This window comes from Oncorhynchus masou, chromosome 3 (assembly GCF_036934945.1).
Source record: "Oncorhynchus masou masou isolate Uvic2021 chromosome 3, UVic_Omas_1.1, whole genome shotgun sequence".
Taxonomy (NCBI): domain Eukaryota; kingdom Metazoa; phylum Chordata; class Actinopteri; order Salmoniformes; family Salmonidae; genus Oncorhynchus; species Oncorhynchus masou.
The window spans coordinates 24,172,262-24,187,846 of record NC_088214.1 but is presented as its reverse complement, the minus strand read 5'-3'; the positions used below and the strand labels follow the sequence as shown (position 1 = coordinate 24,187,846).

Below are 15,585 nucleotides of genomic sequence, written 5' to 3'. Positions count from 1 at the left end.
TCGCCCCGTGATCATTTTACATTTACATTTCAATTTGATAATTTATTAACGTTTACTAATACCTAAAGTTGGATTACAAAAGTAGTTTGAAGTGTTTTGTCAAAGTTTATAGGCAACTTTTGTAATTTAAAAAAAGTGACGTTGCGTTTTGAAACAGAGTTTTTCCTGGATTTGACGGTGTTCATAAATGGACATTTTGGGTATACATGAACCAATTTAATCGAAAAAAAAGACCCAATTGTGATGTTTATGGGCCATATAGGAGTGCCAACAAAGAAGCTCGTCAAAGGTAATGAATGTTTTATATTTTATTTCTGCGTTTTGTGTAGCGCCGGCTACGCTATTTTTTTTGTTTACATCCCCTTCGTGTGTTTCTAGGGGCTGCATGCTATCAGATAATAGCTTCTCATGCTTTCGACGAAAAGCATTTTAAAAATCTGACATGTTGGCTAGATTCACAACGAGTGTAGCTTTAATTGAGTACCCTGCATTTGTGTTTTAATGAAAGTTTGAGTTGTATCGAGTACTATTAGTTGGCGCTCTGGAATTTCCGCTGATTTTGATCCCTGTACAGGGACAGCAGCCATAAAAGGTTTGAACCTAATTTATTTGAATAACTTTAGCTGTGACAATCGGTTTGTATTGCTAGTAACGTTACTCTATGGATTGGGATTATAGTTTCTTTTTTAGCTAGCTAACGTTAACATGACATGTCTAAACAAAAGACCCAAAATTAAAACTTGCTGTTAGCTAGCTAAAGTTAGCTGTGGTTAGATGGCTAGCTTGCTCGCTAACGTTAATGTTGAACCTAATTTATGTGGTTAACTTTAGCTATGACAATCGATTTGTATTGCTAGTATCGTGTATGATTGAATTGTGTGTAATGTTAGTGATGTTTTCTCAGAATGCCATTTCACATCTATTGTATAATAATGCTAAAATATTTGTACCTGGAATTTGTATTTAACCTCTTGATGCTATGGGGGCGCATTCTCAGAATGCCATTTCGCATCTATTGTATATAAATGCTAAAATATTTGTATCTGGAATTTGTATTTAAGCATCAGTAGAACACGCCTGACTCTCCTCCACCAGTCATACAAGGAGAATGGTCCAATGGCTCCCATCAAAAAGAGAGCTGGTCCAAGCAAGCAAAAGGCAGCAGCACAGTCATCAACTACATGCTCCATTTCTTCACCAACTACGGAGTTGGGGAAACATGTGTGGACCTGAATTGTGATAACTGCAGTGGCCAAGGCTTTCGACTCTGTCAATCACCTCATCCTTATCGGCAGACTCAATAGCCTTGGTTTCTCAAATGATTGCCTCGCCTGGTTCACCAACTACATCTCTGATAGAGTTCAGTGTGTCAAATCGGAGGGCCAATTGTAAGGTCGCAATTGTAAATGAGAACTTGTTCTCAACTTGCCTACCTGGTTAAATAAAGGTGAAAATAATAAATAAATAAGTAAGTGTAATTTAATATTTAGCAATATCTGGACACTTTCTGTTTACCTGGAATTTCCCTTATTGTAGGTTACTACCAGTATTAGTCTTAATTTTACTACTCCACTCACTGTTTAGCACATGACTTCATGTGAATCCTTAAAGAGATGTGTGGGGCTGGCTTAAGAGGGTGCGAACAATGCTGAATGGGTGTAGACAAAGGAGAGCTCTCCAGTAGGTACCACCACATTCAAAGGCCCTTTTCTCAAAACTGAGTTTACAAGTGTAACAACTTTCAAAGCAGAATTACTTTCCCATTGTTCCTCCACAATTGTGTATGAAACGTGTATGATATACCATTTTGTAGCTCTGAGTCTCTACTTTTATCCAATGTAAAAAATAAAAAAATTCAAATGTTACTACATAAGACTGAATCCAGGTGGTGAATAACTCAAAGAATAACTGCAAGAAATTTTGCCCCTCCGACAGACATGCCTCTCCGGGTAAACTGGATAATTTGGATACAGACTTGTATCACTGAGTCCATCTTAATGGGTATAAATGTTTACAAGGACAGACTGGGTCTCACAGACAACTGCCCCCAACCCATTTCTCCCTATCCAGAAAATGCCTGAGGAGGCTAATGTGATCTGAGTCTCAACCTGTCCCCTCCCTCCTTTCTCAACAGTAGCAGGCCTTTCAGTCTCTCTATCCATACTCCCCATGGTCCACCACTTCCATCCATCCCCTCGTCCCCCGCCTCTGTGTGTCTGCTCTACCACCACTGTCCTGAGGGCTCTCTCTCTCTCTCTCTCTCGCTCACATTCTCATCCTCTCTCTCTCTCCTCTCTGTCTCTCTCTCTCCCTCTCCCTCTCTGCATCCCTCTCTCTCCTGCGCCTGCCGCCGTGATCGATATGGATGCAGAGGGAGAAGGGGGACCTGTCTGTCAAAGCAGCCTGTAGAAAATGAAGGCTCAGATGAAGAAAGCATGCTCTGTATATTAAACGGCCTGACCCTGGCAGAGGGAGGAGGGGGGGAGAAGGGGAGGAGGGGAAATATCAATAAGCTGCTGCTAAAAGAGAGATAAGGCCAAACAGCAATGAGAGGAGATGGGTATGAGAGGTGGGGTGAATACTGAGAAAAAGCGAGAGAAACAAGCCAAATGAGTGAGCATCTGCTGGACAATGGGACAAGAGAAGAGCTCATGAAGAGGAGAAGAGCGGAGGAGTGAAAATATGAGACAAGTAAAATGATGAGACCTGATCAATTCTAAATATTAACTGATGAAAAAACACTGAGATAAAAACGAGTGAAGTGAGTAAACAGCTGAGGATTGGAAAAAAGTGAAAAATAACGAGTATAGCTAAAGAGCTGAGAGAGGGGCAAAAGAAAGAATGAGGAGAAGTTAACGACTTTGCAGATTTCATTATAGAGATAGTTAACCCTGTTGACACTGAAGGAGGGCGTTATCCTCTCCGGAGGAGTCCTGTATGGTCCTTCCACCTCCACGCACACAGACAGATGAGATCATTACAGCTATCAGCACCACCGACATCCACAATTAGCACTTCACTCTCCCTCCTTCACTCCCTTCATCCCCCCTTCCTCTTTATTCCACTCTAGCACACTCTTTTCCTCCTTATTATTTCTTCTTTTCCTCTCTCTCGGCCTCTCCCCCATTCTCTCTCTCCCCTCCTCTACCCTCTATCCCTCTGGTCATGACAGGTCTTGATTTAGAAGCAATTTGAGTAAATATTAAGATGCACGCAACAAACTGCTCTCAGCTTTAGGCTGACCTACCTTTCTGACCTTTTCATACTCATTTAGAAAACCATTTGCCATTTTAGACAAACAATGAGGTTTCTGAAAATTGCTTTGCATTGTAATGCAATTGTGTGGGTGGGGCTCTCTGAGGACACACATGCAAGCACACACATGCACGCAGGCACTCACCTGTGAAGCAGACAGGACACTTGAAGGTGCCGCCCATGCCCTCGAAGCTGTGCTCGATCAGGTGGCATTGGAGTTTGGCTGGCGAGTCGAACGACTGACTGCAGAGCTTACACTCATGGTTCAGGCCCTCTTCTAAGGAGAAAGAGACCACACAACACACAAAACAGCATAGTTAGACGGGTGAATAATCTGAGTAGAAATAGCAGAGAGGGATCCAGAATATACACTATCGTTCAAAAGTTTGGGGTCACTTAGAAATGTCCTTGTTTTTGAAAGAAAAACACATTTGTTGTCCATTAAAATAACATCAAATTGATCAGAAATACAGCGTAGACATTGTTAATGTTGTAAATGACTATTGTAGCTGGAAACAGCTGTCACACCCTGACCTTAGTTATCTTTGTTTTCTTTATTATTTTGGTTAGGTCAGGGTGTGACGAGGGTGGTTTGTGTAGTTTTTGTATTCTAGGGGTTTTGTATGTCTAGGGGTTGTTATAGTTTAGGTGTTTATATGTTTATGGTTGCCTCGATTGGTTCCCAATCAGAGGCCAAGCTGTTTATCGTTGTCTCTGATTGGGGACCATATTTAGGTAGCCATATTCCTTGGGTATATTGTTGGGTTATTGTCTATGTGCAGTTGCCTGTCAGCACTTGTTATTGTAGCTTCACGGTCGTTTTGTTATTTTGTTAGTTTGTTAAGTGTTCTTCATTTATTTAAAAGAAGAATGTATCCCGCTGCGCCTTGGTTTCCTCCATTACGGCAAACGTGACAGAATAACCCACCAAACAAGGATCAAGCAGCGTGAAAAGGAGGAACAGTGGGGAGATGGACTTGGGAGGAGATATTAGATGGAGCAGGACCCTGGACACAGCCGGGGAATATCACCGTCCTAAGGAGGAGTTATAGGCAGCGAAAGCATAAGGGCGAAACTACGAGGAAAAATACCGGAGAATATAGGAACGGCGACGATATGAACGTACACGGCTAGCACGGAAGCCCGAGAGGCAGCCCCAAGATGTTTTGGGGGAGGCTCACGAGGAGATGAGACCTGATGCTTACTGTGGGGAGCGTGTTACTGGTCAGGCGCCGTGTTATGTGGTAGAGCGCACGGTGTCTCCAGTAAGCTATTCTAGCCCGGTGCGCTCTATTCCAGCTCCTCGCATTTGCAGGGCTAGAATGGGCATCCAGCCAGGACGTTTTGAGCCAGCTCTATGTTCTGGATCTCCAATGCGTCTCCACGGTCCAGTGTATCCTGTGCCTCCACCCTGCACTCGCCCTGAGGTGCGTGTCCCCAGCCCGGTACCACCAGTTCCGGCACCATGCACCAGGCCTACAATGTGCCTCCAGGGTCCATTACGCCCTGTTCCTGCTCCTCGCACTCGCCCTGAGGTGCGTGTCGCCAGCCCGGTACCACCAGTGCCGGCACCACGCACCAGGCCTATAGTGCGCCTCGGCAGTCCAGTATGCCCTGTTCCTGCTCGTCGCACTCGCCCTGAGGTGTGTGTCCCCAGCCTGGTACCACCAGTGCCGGCACCACGCACCAGGCCTATAGTGCGCCTCGGCAGTCCAGTATGCCCTGTTCCTGCTCCTCGCACTCGCCCTGAGGTGCGTGTCCCCAGCCCGGTACCACCAGTGCCGGCACCACGCACCAGGCCTATAGTGCGCCTCGGCAGTCCAGTATGCCCTGTTCCTGCTCCTCGCACTCGCCCTGAGGTGTGTGTCCCCAGCCCAGTACCACCAGTGCCGGCACCACGCACCAGGCCTATAGTGCGCCTCGGCAGTCCAGTATGCCCTGTTCCTGCTCGTCGCACTCGCCCTGAAGTGTGTGTCCCCAGCCTGGTACCACCAGTGCCGGCACCACGCACCAGGCCTATAGTGCGCCTCGGCAGTCCAGAGCGTCCGTGTACTTTCTTTTTCTCTCTCTCTTTGAAATCCCCATTTTGGGTAACACGCGCCATAGTGTGTTGGCCCGTTATACTAAGTTCTAATCAATAGCCTATAATGTGTTTTGTCTATATGTGTCTTTTATCATCATTTTAGCTTTTTAGTAAATAAATATTCAACTAAGATTGGTGTGGTACGAACTCATTGGTGAGACCCGGGTCCGCGCAGATTCACGGGCCATACGACGTTCAGAATGAGATTGGTAGAGGTAACTGGTTAATTAGCAGCTGGTGTAAAATCGATATTCTGATATTCTTTGAGTTAATTTGGGAAATAGAAACTCAATAAAAACTAGTTTTCCCATGGTGCCCCAGGTTAATGAGTTAATAATTGCTTGATTCAGATAATCACGCAATTAGAAACTTTGAATCATTCGATGAACAACAGTCGTCACATTAACTAATACAACGTCACGACAGGGTTGTTATATTCTAGGTGTTTATGTCTACGGTTGCCTAGATTGGTTCCCAATTAGAGGCAGCTGTTTATCGTTTAGGTGCCATATTCCTTGGGTATTTTGTGGGTTATTGTCTATGTGTAGTTGACTGTCAGCACTTGTTATTGTAACTTCACGTTCGTTTTGTTATTTTGTTAGTTTGTTAAGTGTTCGTTTAATTAAAAGAAGAATGTATTCTTATCACGCTGCGCCTTGGTCTCCTCCATATGACGACCGCGACAACGGCTGATTCTTTTATGGAATACAGGCGTAAAGAGGCCCAATATCAGCAAGAGGCCCAATATCAGCAACCATCACTCCTGTGTTCCAATGGCACGTTGTGTTAGCTAATCCAAGTCATGGAATAGCCTTCATTTATCAGAACAAGAATAGATTGACGAGTTTCAGAAGATAGGTCTTTGTTTCTGGCCATTCTGAGCCTGTAATCGAACCAACAAATTCTTATGCTCCAGATACTCAACTAGTCTAAAGAAGGCCAGTTTCATTTCTTCTTTAATCAGAACAAAAGTTTTCAGCTGTGCTAACATAATTGCAATAGGGTTTTCTAATGCTCAATTAGCTTTTTTTTAAATGATAAACTTGGATTAGCTAACACAACGTTCCATTGGAACACAGGAGTGATGGTTGCTGATAATGGGTCTCTGTACACCTATGGAGATGCCATTCCTGCCATTTCCAGCTACAATAGTCATTTACAACATTAACAATGTCTACACTGTATTTCTGATCAATTTGATGTTATTTTAATGGACATAAAATGTGCTTTTCTTTCAAAATCAAGGACATTTCTAAGTGACCCCAAACTTTTGAATGGTAGTATATATTATTTATTTTCTCCTCCTTCCCCATGTAATTGAGCTCCAACACATTTGTGTCAAAGGCTCCTGCCTATAGCTTTCGTGGCTCATACAACAGTAATATAATGTGTGATCTCGACCCATCAGGCATAAATTGGATGGCCAGTGTGGGGCCTAATTGCACAGGCGAGGTCTTGCACTTTGAACATGGCAAGCATCGCTCTTTTTGATTGGCTAACACGCAAATTAATTTCTGTGGGCGACTTGGTGTGGGCAAATGGGCTGTAGGGTGCAGTGCTACTGTTGCTTGATAAAGGGAAAGATGTAATGCATAAAAAAACATCTAGGCTGATTTACAGATTAAAGTGGAAAATGTAAGAATAGCCAAGCGTGGGAACATATTAATCTTATAATCAACATTTAATAATAAACAATATGAGCAAGTGAGAATATTATAGATGTTTCAATATCTCAATGTTTACACACTTTATTATCACCATGGCATTTTAACCACTCTCTTTAACACCACTGTTGAATTCAATCTCATGCTTTTCAACCAAGATGAATGTGTTTATGTTATTACTAATACATGGGTTATAATTAATACATGAAATGAGATATTGCTCAAGGCAATGGCCAAAACAACTGTGAGTCTGCATCCATTCCCCTGTCACATTAGAATGTATGACACGTCTCTCTCTGACATTAGATTACCTCGGACCGATATTTCAGACCTTGATAGCTGAAATAAATGGCATTGGTTCAGACACTGAACCTTCCCTACTGCTCATTTGCTGCACAACGATCCGCTGACTCAGCATTCCGCAGAACCGAACTGCCCATCTCCTGAACTACACGCCAATAAAAACACAGTGCACTCTGCTATCCATGCAGTTTGGCCTGTACTCTGTCAAAATCCCCTTGTCCCGTGAAGCATGGGTCTAGGCATGGGGCCAGCGAGAGGAGGGTGAAGGGGGATGGAAGGAGAGTCCCTGGGTGCCTATCCAGGGCCAGGGCCCATCCTTCAGTCTCTACAGCCCAATGCCCACAACATGGGCCCAGGGTACCAGACGCGGAAACACACAATCCACCTAACCAGCTGTGGCCATCTAAAGCCCTGGAGGATCAGAGTGGGGGGTTACCGGATGGGCCTTGGGCAAATCTGGCAACGCATCTCACAGATCTGGCAAAGCAACTCACCTTAACAACAATGGCCTGAGATGAACGGGACAGATTCGTCCCAGATCCACCTAGATGCCAGTGTTTTAAAACCTTCGCCCACACACTGCCAGTGACTTTCCCATTTGTACTTTTATGGTCAATTGTTGTTCCGCTGCTCAAAGCACACATTAAACAACATGGGTTGGATCGCTCCACTAACAACATTTGGCAACGTTATAAAAAACGGGTAATTTCTGAAACCTGCAGCCGATTACAACAAGCTTTGCAAAATAATGTTAATAAAGCATTTTAATACCAAGTTAAATGTTATTGGTTTAATTCTTTACAAGGGACGTGTAGGGACTTAATAAGATGTGCTACAGTATAGTACAGTAACTGTACAGTATAGTAATAAAACAATTAGAGGTATCTGTACCTGTTTTGGTGACTAGCTGCCTATAGTATAATGGAGACTATCCACTGTATATCATGTAATACGATATAAGTGACAATACAACCCAGCGACCTGGGCTGTTCTAGGAGGGCAATGGGAAACGTGTTACACATCATAGTGAGTCTATTAAATTATTATATACAGAGCATGTTTATGCTCTATTTCACCATATGGCCAGCCCTCTTCTCCTTATAACCCTGTCAAGGAGAATCCTCTACTACGACCTCAAAACAAACATTTAAAGCTGGTTGTGTCTGAATGAGCTCACATGACAAGCTATTGTCTTACTGTGTGTGTCTGGCTTAGTGGCTTAGGTATGGATGGAAAGATTTAAAAAACAATTTTATCACAGAAACCAGAGGAGTTGATTGTGTCGCCTGTAATTGTGCATTCCCCTTTGAAAGATGAGACATGGTGTGTGTGCACGTGTATGCGTGCATATGTGTGTGCATAATTTGTGCATGTGTGTAAGAGAGCGACAAGAGTTCTTTGATCCCCATTCAACCTGGCCGTGTGTGTGTGTGTGTGTGTGTGTGTGTGTGTGTGTGTGTGTGTGTGTGTGTGTGTGTGTGTGTGTGTGTGTGTGTGTGTGTGTGTGTGTGTGTGTTCAGAGCACTCCATGCCTTTGCCCATATGTGCAGCCCTTGTTTGACCCTGGAGCACACTCCTGTTCCTTCAGAGACCTGACCTGCTTCATTATGCAGATAACTCTGCACCTGCCCAACCGTCTGACCTTGGGTGCATGCGTGTGTGTATTTGTGTGTGAGAGGGAGAGAGGTTTGCATATGTCTGTGAATCTAAGATACGTGATTGTTTGATACTGCATGTCTGTGCATGAAGAGTGTGTGTAAGACAATACAGTGCACATGGGATGACTCAGTGTGTGAGTGCACAAGTCTGTTCGGCACTGCTCGCCCCTGTAATGTAACTGTGTATAAGAGGACGGGTTTGTATGCGGCAGGGGAGCAGGGGTTGGATCACACTGGCAGCCTGTTCCTTAGTGAGAGTCAAGGGAGGGAGTCAGCCAGCGAGCCCCTATAGCTCCCTCATCGGGGTGAGGTCACTTCCTGTCGTTCCTCCAGCCTCCCCCAGGGCTGTCCAATCAGGACAGAGCATTCAGGAGCCCCCACCCTGGCCTGCTCTGCACCGACTGGAGCAGACTCTGGATATAGTTACAGAGCCACTGGGGACTGGAAGCTCTCTCTATATATATATTTCTCTCTCACCCCCTCACCCTCCCTTCTCCCTCCACTCTCGTGAGTGTTCTGCCCCCACTGCCACCACCCTGTCCCCCTGCACTCATAAGCAAAATCTTTTAGATGAGAGCTTTTCTGTTCCTGCTCCCTCTAAGCGTCCCTGACACCAGCAAAGTAAGTCCATCTGCATATCCACAGGGCATGGTGGCACATCCAAGGTTCATGGTTTATGTATTTCACAGCTCCTGAAAAACACAAACATCTAATATCTTTCCCATGTGTAAGGAGAGAGGGAGACGGAGTAGGAAAACTATTTTTAAAAAGGACAGCCTTTATTATTTCTTCTTGTGTTTACTCCTCAGCAACCAGGCTGAAGTTAATGTTCTGTTGAAGGTTGTTTGGGACACTGGGGTTTGTTTTCCTTTCGGCTTCGTCTGGATGTTCAAGTACAGCTTTGTATACACTGAGAGTACAAAACATTAATAACATCTTCCTAATATTGAATTGCCCTCAGAAGAGCCTCAATTAATCGGGGCATGGGCTCTACAAGGTGTCAAAAGCGTTCCACAGGGATGCTGGCCCAATGTTGACTCCAATGCTTCCCATTGTTGTGTCAAGTTGGCTGGATGTCCTTTGGGTGGTGGACCATTCTTGATATACACAGGAAACTGTTGAGCATGAAAACCCCAGAAGCGTTGCAGTTCTTCACACAAACCGGTGAACCTGGCACCTACTACCATACCCCGTTCAAAGTCACTTAATTCTTTTGTCTTGGACATTCATCCTCTGAATGACACACATACACAATCCATGTCTCAATTGTCTCAAGGCTTAAAATTCCTTATTTCTCCTGTCTCCTCCTATTCACTGACTGAAGTGGATATAACAAGTGATATCAAGAAGTGATCATATCTTTCACTGGTCAGTCTATGTCATGGAAACAGCAGGTGTTCCTAATGTTTTGTAAACTCAGTATATAGTAGAGTATGTGTGTAGAGTAGGTTTGAGTAAGAGTGCGAATCTGTGTGTGTGTGCAGTCCAGTATGTGTGAGGATTTAGTGTGGATACAGTGCGCACTAGTGAATACAGTTGCTGAAAGACGCTACTGATATTTCTCAAATACTCTCAGGTATTGGGTATTCTCACAAATTTCACCAAAATTAAGTATGTTGCACTACAGGGCTTAATTAAAATATGTATCCTAGCCAAGTCCCCTCCTCATCCCCTACCCCTTACATACTACCCTATATAAACAATTCTGCTTCAGAGCAGGTCCAGTTGAAAGGGGAATTCAGGATCACTTCATAGTAATCTGATAGATTTACACTTCTCTCTGTCGCACTGTGAATCTTACTCACAAGCTCCCTCTTAAAGGAACCAAGTCTGCTCACTTCTCAAAATCAGGCAACAACCTCTAGTTGTGGAGACAAAACAAAAGATGTCAACCAAAGACAACAGTAGTCATAGAAACAGTAGTCATAGAAAACAGTAGTCATAGAAAAGGAATTGGAAACGCGGTAGACTAAACAAACTACAATCGGGGTCAAGTCAAGGTTGAGGCCACACTCAGACTGCAGTCTCTCAACAAGGTATTATTTGTGCTCAATCAGGTCTAAAGATGATAGGCTTCAGACTGCAATATGGAGTACTATAGGTCACAGAAAACACACCAAGAAACATCTGAGGAAATTGCCTGGCATTAAAACCCAGAGTAGTCCACAGCTGTTTCTGAAAGACTCAGTTACATATCCTGCATTCAAACATCTTTCAACTTACACACTCTCTGAAATGCTACTTGTGACTGCAATACTTTTTGAAATTGTGAGAAGGCGAGAGAAGGATATCATTTTTTTTTTTTTTTAGAGGACATACTAGTATATAGAGTAAAGCTATGGTGTTGTGTGTATGGTGGCAGAGTTCAGTAGACAGCTCTGAGGCTGTAAACAGTAGGTGGGTTTACTTGGCTCTACATCTCCATGGGAACTATCCATTAACAGATAATGGGGGAAAAGCTGAGTGATTAAGGCCCAGGGAATTATGGGTGAATACAAATACATCTCCGTGTGGTGGAGTGAGTGTGTATGTGTGTTCTCTGGAGATATAGAACCACTTCTCATGTGGAACTCGGTTCATTTTAGAGATACTAGAAGGCCCATTAGTGTGTTGAGAAGAGAAAGGGGGCGGGATCTGGATGTAGCTGGTAGATGGGAGCTACTGTAGCTAGCGCACGGGGACCAGGCTCCCCCTGGACCAAGGCTGATTGGCTCCCCGTGAACCTAGGCTGATTGGAGAACTGGCACCTGGAGGGGAATATACCTAATATTTATATCCTGCCTTCTCAGTTTAAAGAGGAGGACATGCCATTATGAACAACATTATAGAATAAAACCCTATTTAAACATCCTGAACATCACCCTCATTACTATACAGGTATGATGATAATGATGCCCTAGTATGGTCAAATGCTAGCTAATAACCTCATTAAGACTGATAAAACTACCTTTATAGCAGCTATAAACAATAAGAATAGAGGAGAGATGTGTAGCAGAGAAGTGTACTCATGTCAAAACAGAGAGAAGACATGAATTGAAGTGAGAGTATAAGGGAATCGGGACAATCACAAGGAGAGAACAGGAAGTGGAAACCAATGTGCCACAGATAGACAGAAAGAAAAACCCCAATGTCAGGGTCCCATGCTTGTGCCATGTATGTGTGACTTTTACTTCAAACCTCCAGAGTGAACTGAACTGAGGGGTGAGGTTGTCGGGTGACAGTGGTGGCGACGACCTTACAAGCGAGTTGCCGCTGGCATCTGGGGGTGGGCGGGATATAGTTCTACGTCCCAAATGGGAATAGGGTGTGATTTGGGACGCAACTTAAGTCTCTGGGAGATTGTCAGGCCTGATGCATGGCTGAACTTGAACCTGGACGCACAGAGGTGCACAGTGCAGGGTGTCAGTGCTAATCAGAGCACAGCTAGTGTTATGCTAGCCACTTTCTCGCTCTCTTTCTCTCTCTACACCGCCGGCATTATCCGTCTCACACCATCCCCTAGCGGCCAGGTTGGCTAGGTCACAGGCACCTTCTAACTGCCAAACTGGTATTGAGATAAACAAGTGTAAGGCCTGAAGACAGTATAAAAGGCGTAGCCAACTAGAACACATTGAAGAAGCCAGCACACTGTATTATCTGGGTTATCTGTGAGTTATCAGGTGTCTGTTCTATATCATAGCCTCTTTATGGGTTATGCATAGTAGACAGTAGACCTATAAAATGCATAAAAAGCGTTGCTAAATAGTCACTAAAAGACAAACTTAACAATCAACATGGTAAAATACATACAGTATGAGCTAATAGTTACTGTCTGCCATCAAGATGGCTAATATCAGGTAAGTAATAAGAACATCAAAACATTGGGCATGTGGCATTTTTCTCTCTAGCTAATCAGTACTCAGCTGAAGTTAAGGATGCTGCTGTAGGGAAGTGTGTGCTACACTCAAACAGTGAAACCAGAGAAGAGCTGGTGTTTACACACTACTTTGGTAGCATATGATCCTCTGACTGTCTGCCATTTTTTTGCTTAATAGCTACAGTTAAAGCAAGAAGACACACTGGTTATAACTCAAATTAATAGTTGGTAGGTCTTTGGGGCTGCAGTTCACCAAAATGCACACACAAAACCCCCACCATAGCAAAGGGGCGAGCAGTGCAGAAGACTTGTTAACAAATTATGTGTAGGCACTGCAGCTTGAGGCCAGGTATGGAGGTCCATGGGGGCCAAACAGTGCAGGTTAGCTGCTGAGATGGATGGTATTGGAGCATTAGACCCCCTGCAGCCATACAAACACAATTCTGCAGTCAACTGCTCTCATTTACTTCATCCATGCCCCATTCTAAACTAATGGGGCCTTTTCTTGTTGGGAGAAAATAAAGGTCAAATGACTATAGCACAAGAAGGCTCTGACTGGAACTCAATGTAACCCGCTGCCAAAAGAAAGAGAGAAAAAGACAGAAGTGAATCAGACAAAACAGCTAACAGGCAAAGAAGCACAAGTAAGGGAGGTAGAGCAGGGACAACTCTAACAAGAATCTGTCTTTCTGCCCATGAAAAGAGTAAGTGGCCTAAATGTAAAAAGTTCATTATGACACACTTGCAAGGGCCTTTCTTCGCTATTCACATGGTGGCAGCTGCGTTGTGCAGGCTGAGGATCGCATGGCACTATGGTGTCCGTCCGCAGCCCATCCACACAAAGAAGCAGGAGGGAGGATAGATGGCTGGAGAGCGGGGAGAGATGGAGAAAGGTCCCTTGGCTGGTCTCGCAGCATGGAGCACTGTACAATTAGCCAGCCCCTGCGTTCTGCTAGCTTATAATTATCAGCGCTCTCTTTAATTGACTCCCTTAGCCTGGTGCAGAGGGACCCCACCACCACCTCCTCTCTTCAATACAACCCCCCCCACCCCACACCCCTCCGCTCAGCGCAGACCACGGAGCATCGAGCACCACGCCGGGCTCTCCAAAGTCATTTATAAAACCGCTCATATTTTCAACACAAAAAAAGAGAGGGGAACATTTGGTGAGAGAGAATTCATCATCAGGTATCTAGAGGTTTTCCTTAATAGAAAAGCCGAGTCCCACTGAGCGCGCTCCTTGTAGCGGCCAGCCACGCATGCTCAGGACCAGCAAGCCACCGTTCGCAGCGGGTCAGCTAGACATTAGCATAATTTTATATAACACAGCCACGCTGGAAATGTAATACATCTCAGCAAATATGAGACAGGCATTTTGCATAATGTTTTTAATTATTTTCTGTGAGCGACATACCTACCTGTCTATACACTCTTAGAAAAAAAGGTGCTATCTCAAACCTTAAAGGGTTCTTTGGCTGTCCTCATAGGAGAACCCTTTCAAGAACCCTTTTTGATTGTTGGTAGAACCCTTTTGGGTTCAATGTAGAACCCTCTCCAGAAAAGGTTCAACTTGGAACCCAAAAGGGTTCTCTTATGGGGACAGCCCCCTTTTGGAAACCTTTTTTTTCTAAGAGTGTAGTCTAGTTTATTCTCTAGTCTCTCCTTGTCCCTCCTCTCCACGTCGCTCTCCTGTCCTGTTTTTCTCTCTCTCTCTCTCCCCCGTTCTCGCCCCATGGTGCTGATCTCACTAGGAGAAGAGAAGTTCATTACCGCAGCTAAATCAGAATTAGTCCCTTCATTTTGACAGGGCGAACTTCATTAGAAAGGCCCTTCCTTAATCCAGCCGGGAAGACTGATGAATCTACATGGGGCCCATAATTTGCTTCAGACAGCATATTCAGCTACTTCCTACTCAGAGGAGGCTGGTGGAAGGAGCTATAGGAGGACAGGCTCGTTGTAATAGCTCTAATGGACTCAATTGAATGGTACCAAACACATCAAACAAATGGAAACAAGGTGTTTGACTCCGTTCCATTGATTCCATTTCAGCCATTACAATGAGCCTGTACACATATAGCTTCTCTCACCAGCCTCCTGTTTCCTCCTCCTTTCTTTTTTCCTCTCCCCCCTTCTATCTTGCCTTATGCATTTACACTTACATTTTTATTAGATAAAGAACAAGAAACTGAGAGAGGAACTTGAGTTAGGAAAACACCTGCATATAATGAAGTAATGGGAGCAGAGAGGGTGTAAAGAGAGAGGGAGTTATGCTGTTTGAAACGTCCCGTCTCCCCAACAGACCTCGGAGCCTCTGGGGTTGAACGACTACAGTATGGCTGGGTTGGTTGGCGGACACTCAAATACAGAACAGACAGTGGACTCAGACGGTTAGTTCAAATATGAACTAATAGTCTACAAGGCCACATACACATGAGAGAGAGATATAGAGAAACAACATTGATATCCACTATGTCTGTGTTTTTGGGTGAAAGTGGAATCCTGTCAAATTTTGTCCCAAAACCCCAACAATATCATACAGTTTTATAAGCCTGTGTTGCGTTCGACATACCCCATCCACCACTGCAGTTCACCAGAATCAACACAACACCCCAAAATCCAGAGACGTGGATGAGGACAGTCAGTCCCCGACTGGCATCCACTGTGTCATCACTGTGCCTGTTGACTGGTGTCAAGCAGATGTGGCACTTGGAATTGCAGTTACTCTCGCTACGCCCCCACCCCTCCACAACCCCACCCGCCACCTGC

At 44.4% G+C, this 15,585-nt stretch overlaps 1 protein-coding gene across 8 annotated transcripts in view; it reads right to left on the bottom strand.

The window, feature by feature from the left end:
* LOC135513143 (zinc finger protein 521-like) overlaps positions 1–15,585 on the bottom strand; it is a 188,855-nt gene that overhangs the window by 63,731 nt on the left and 109,539 nt on the right. For 7 of the 8 annotated variants that reach the window (XM_064935956.1, XM_064935895.1, XM_064935928.1 and 4 more), the window contains one exon: positions 3,401–3,532. In XM_064935956.1, coding sequence (XP_064792028.1) covers positions 3,401–3,532 — 132 coding nt within the window. The remainder of the gene's footprint in view (positions 1–3,400; positions 3,533–15,585) is intronic. The other variant, XM_064935945.1, reaches the window with a different exon arrangement.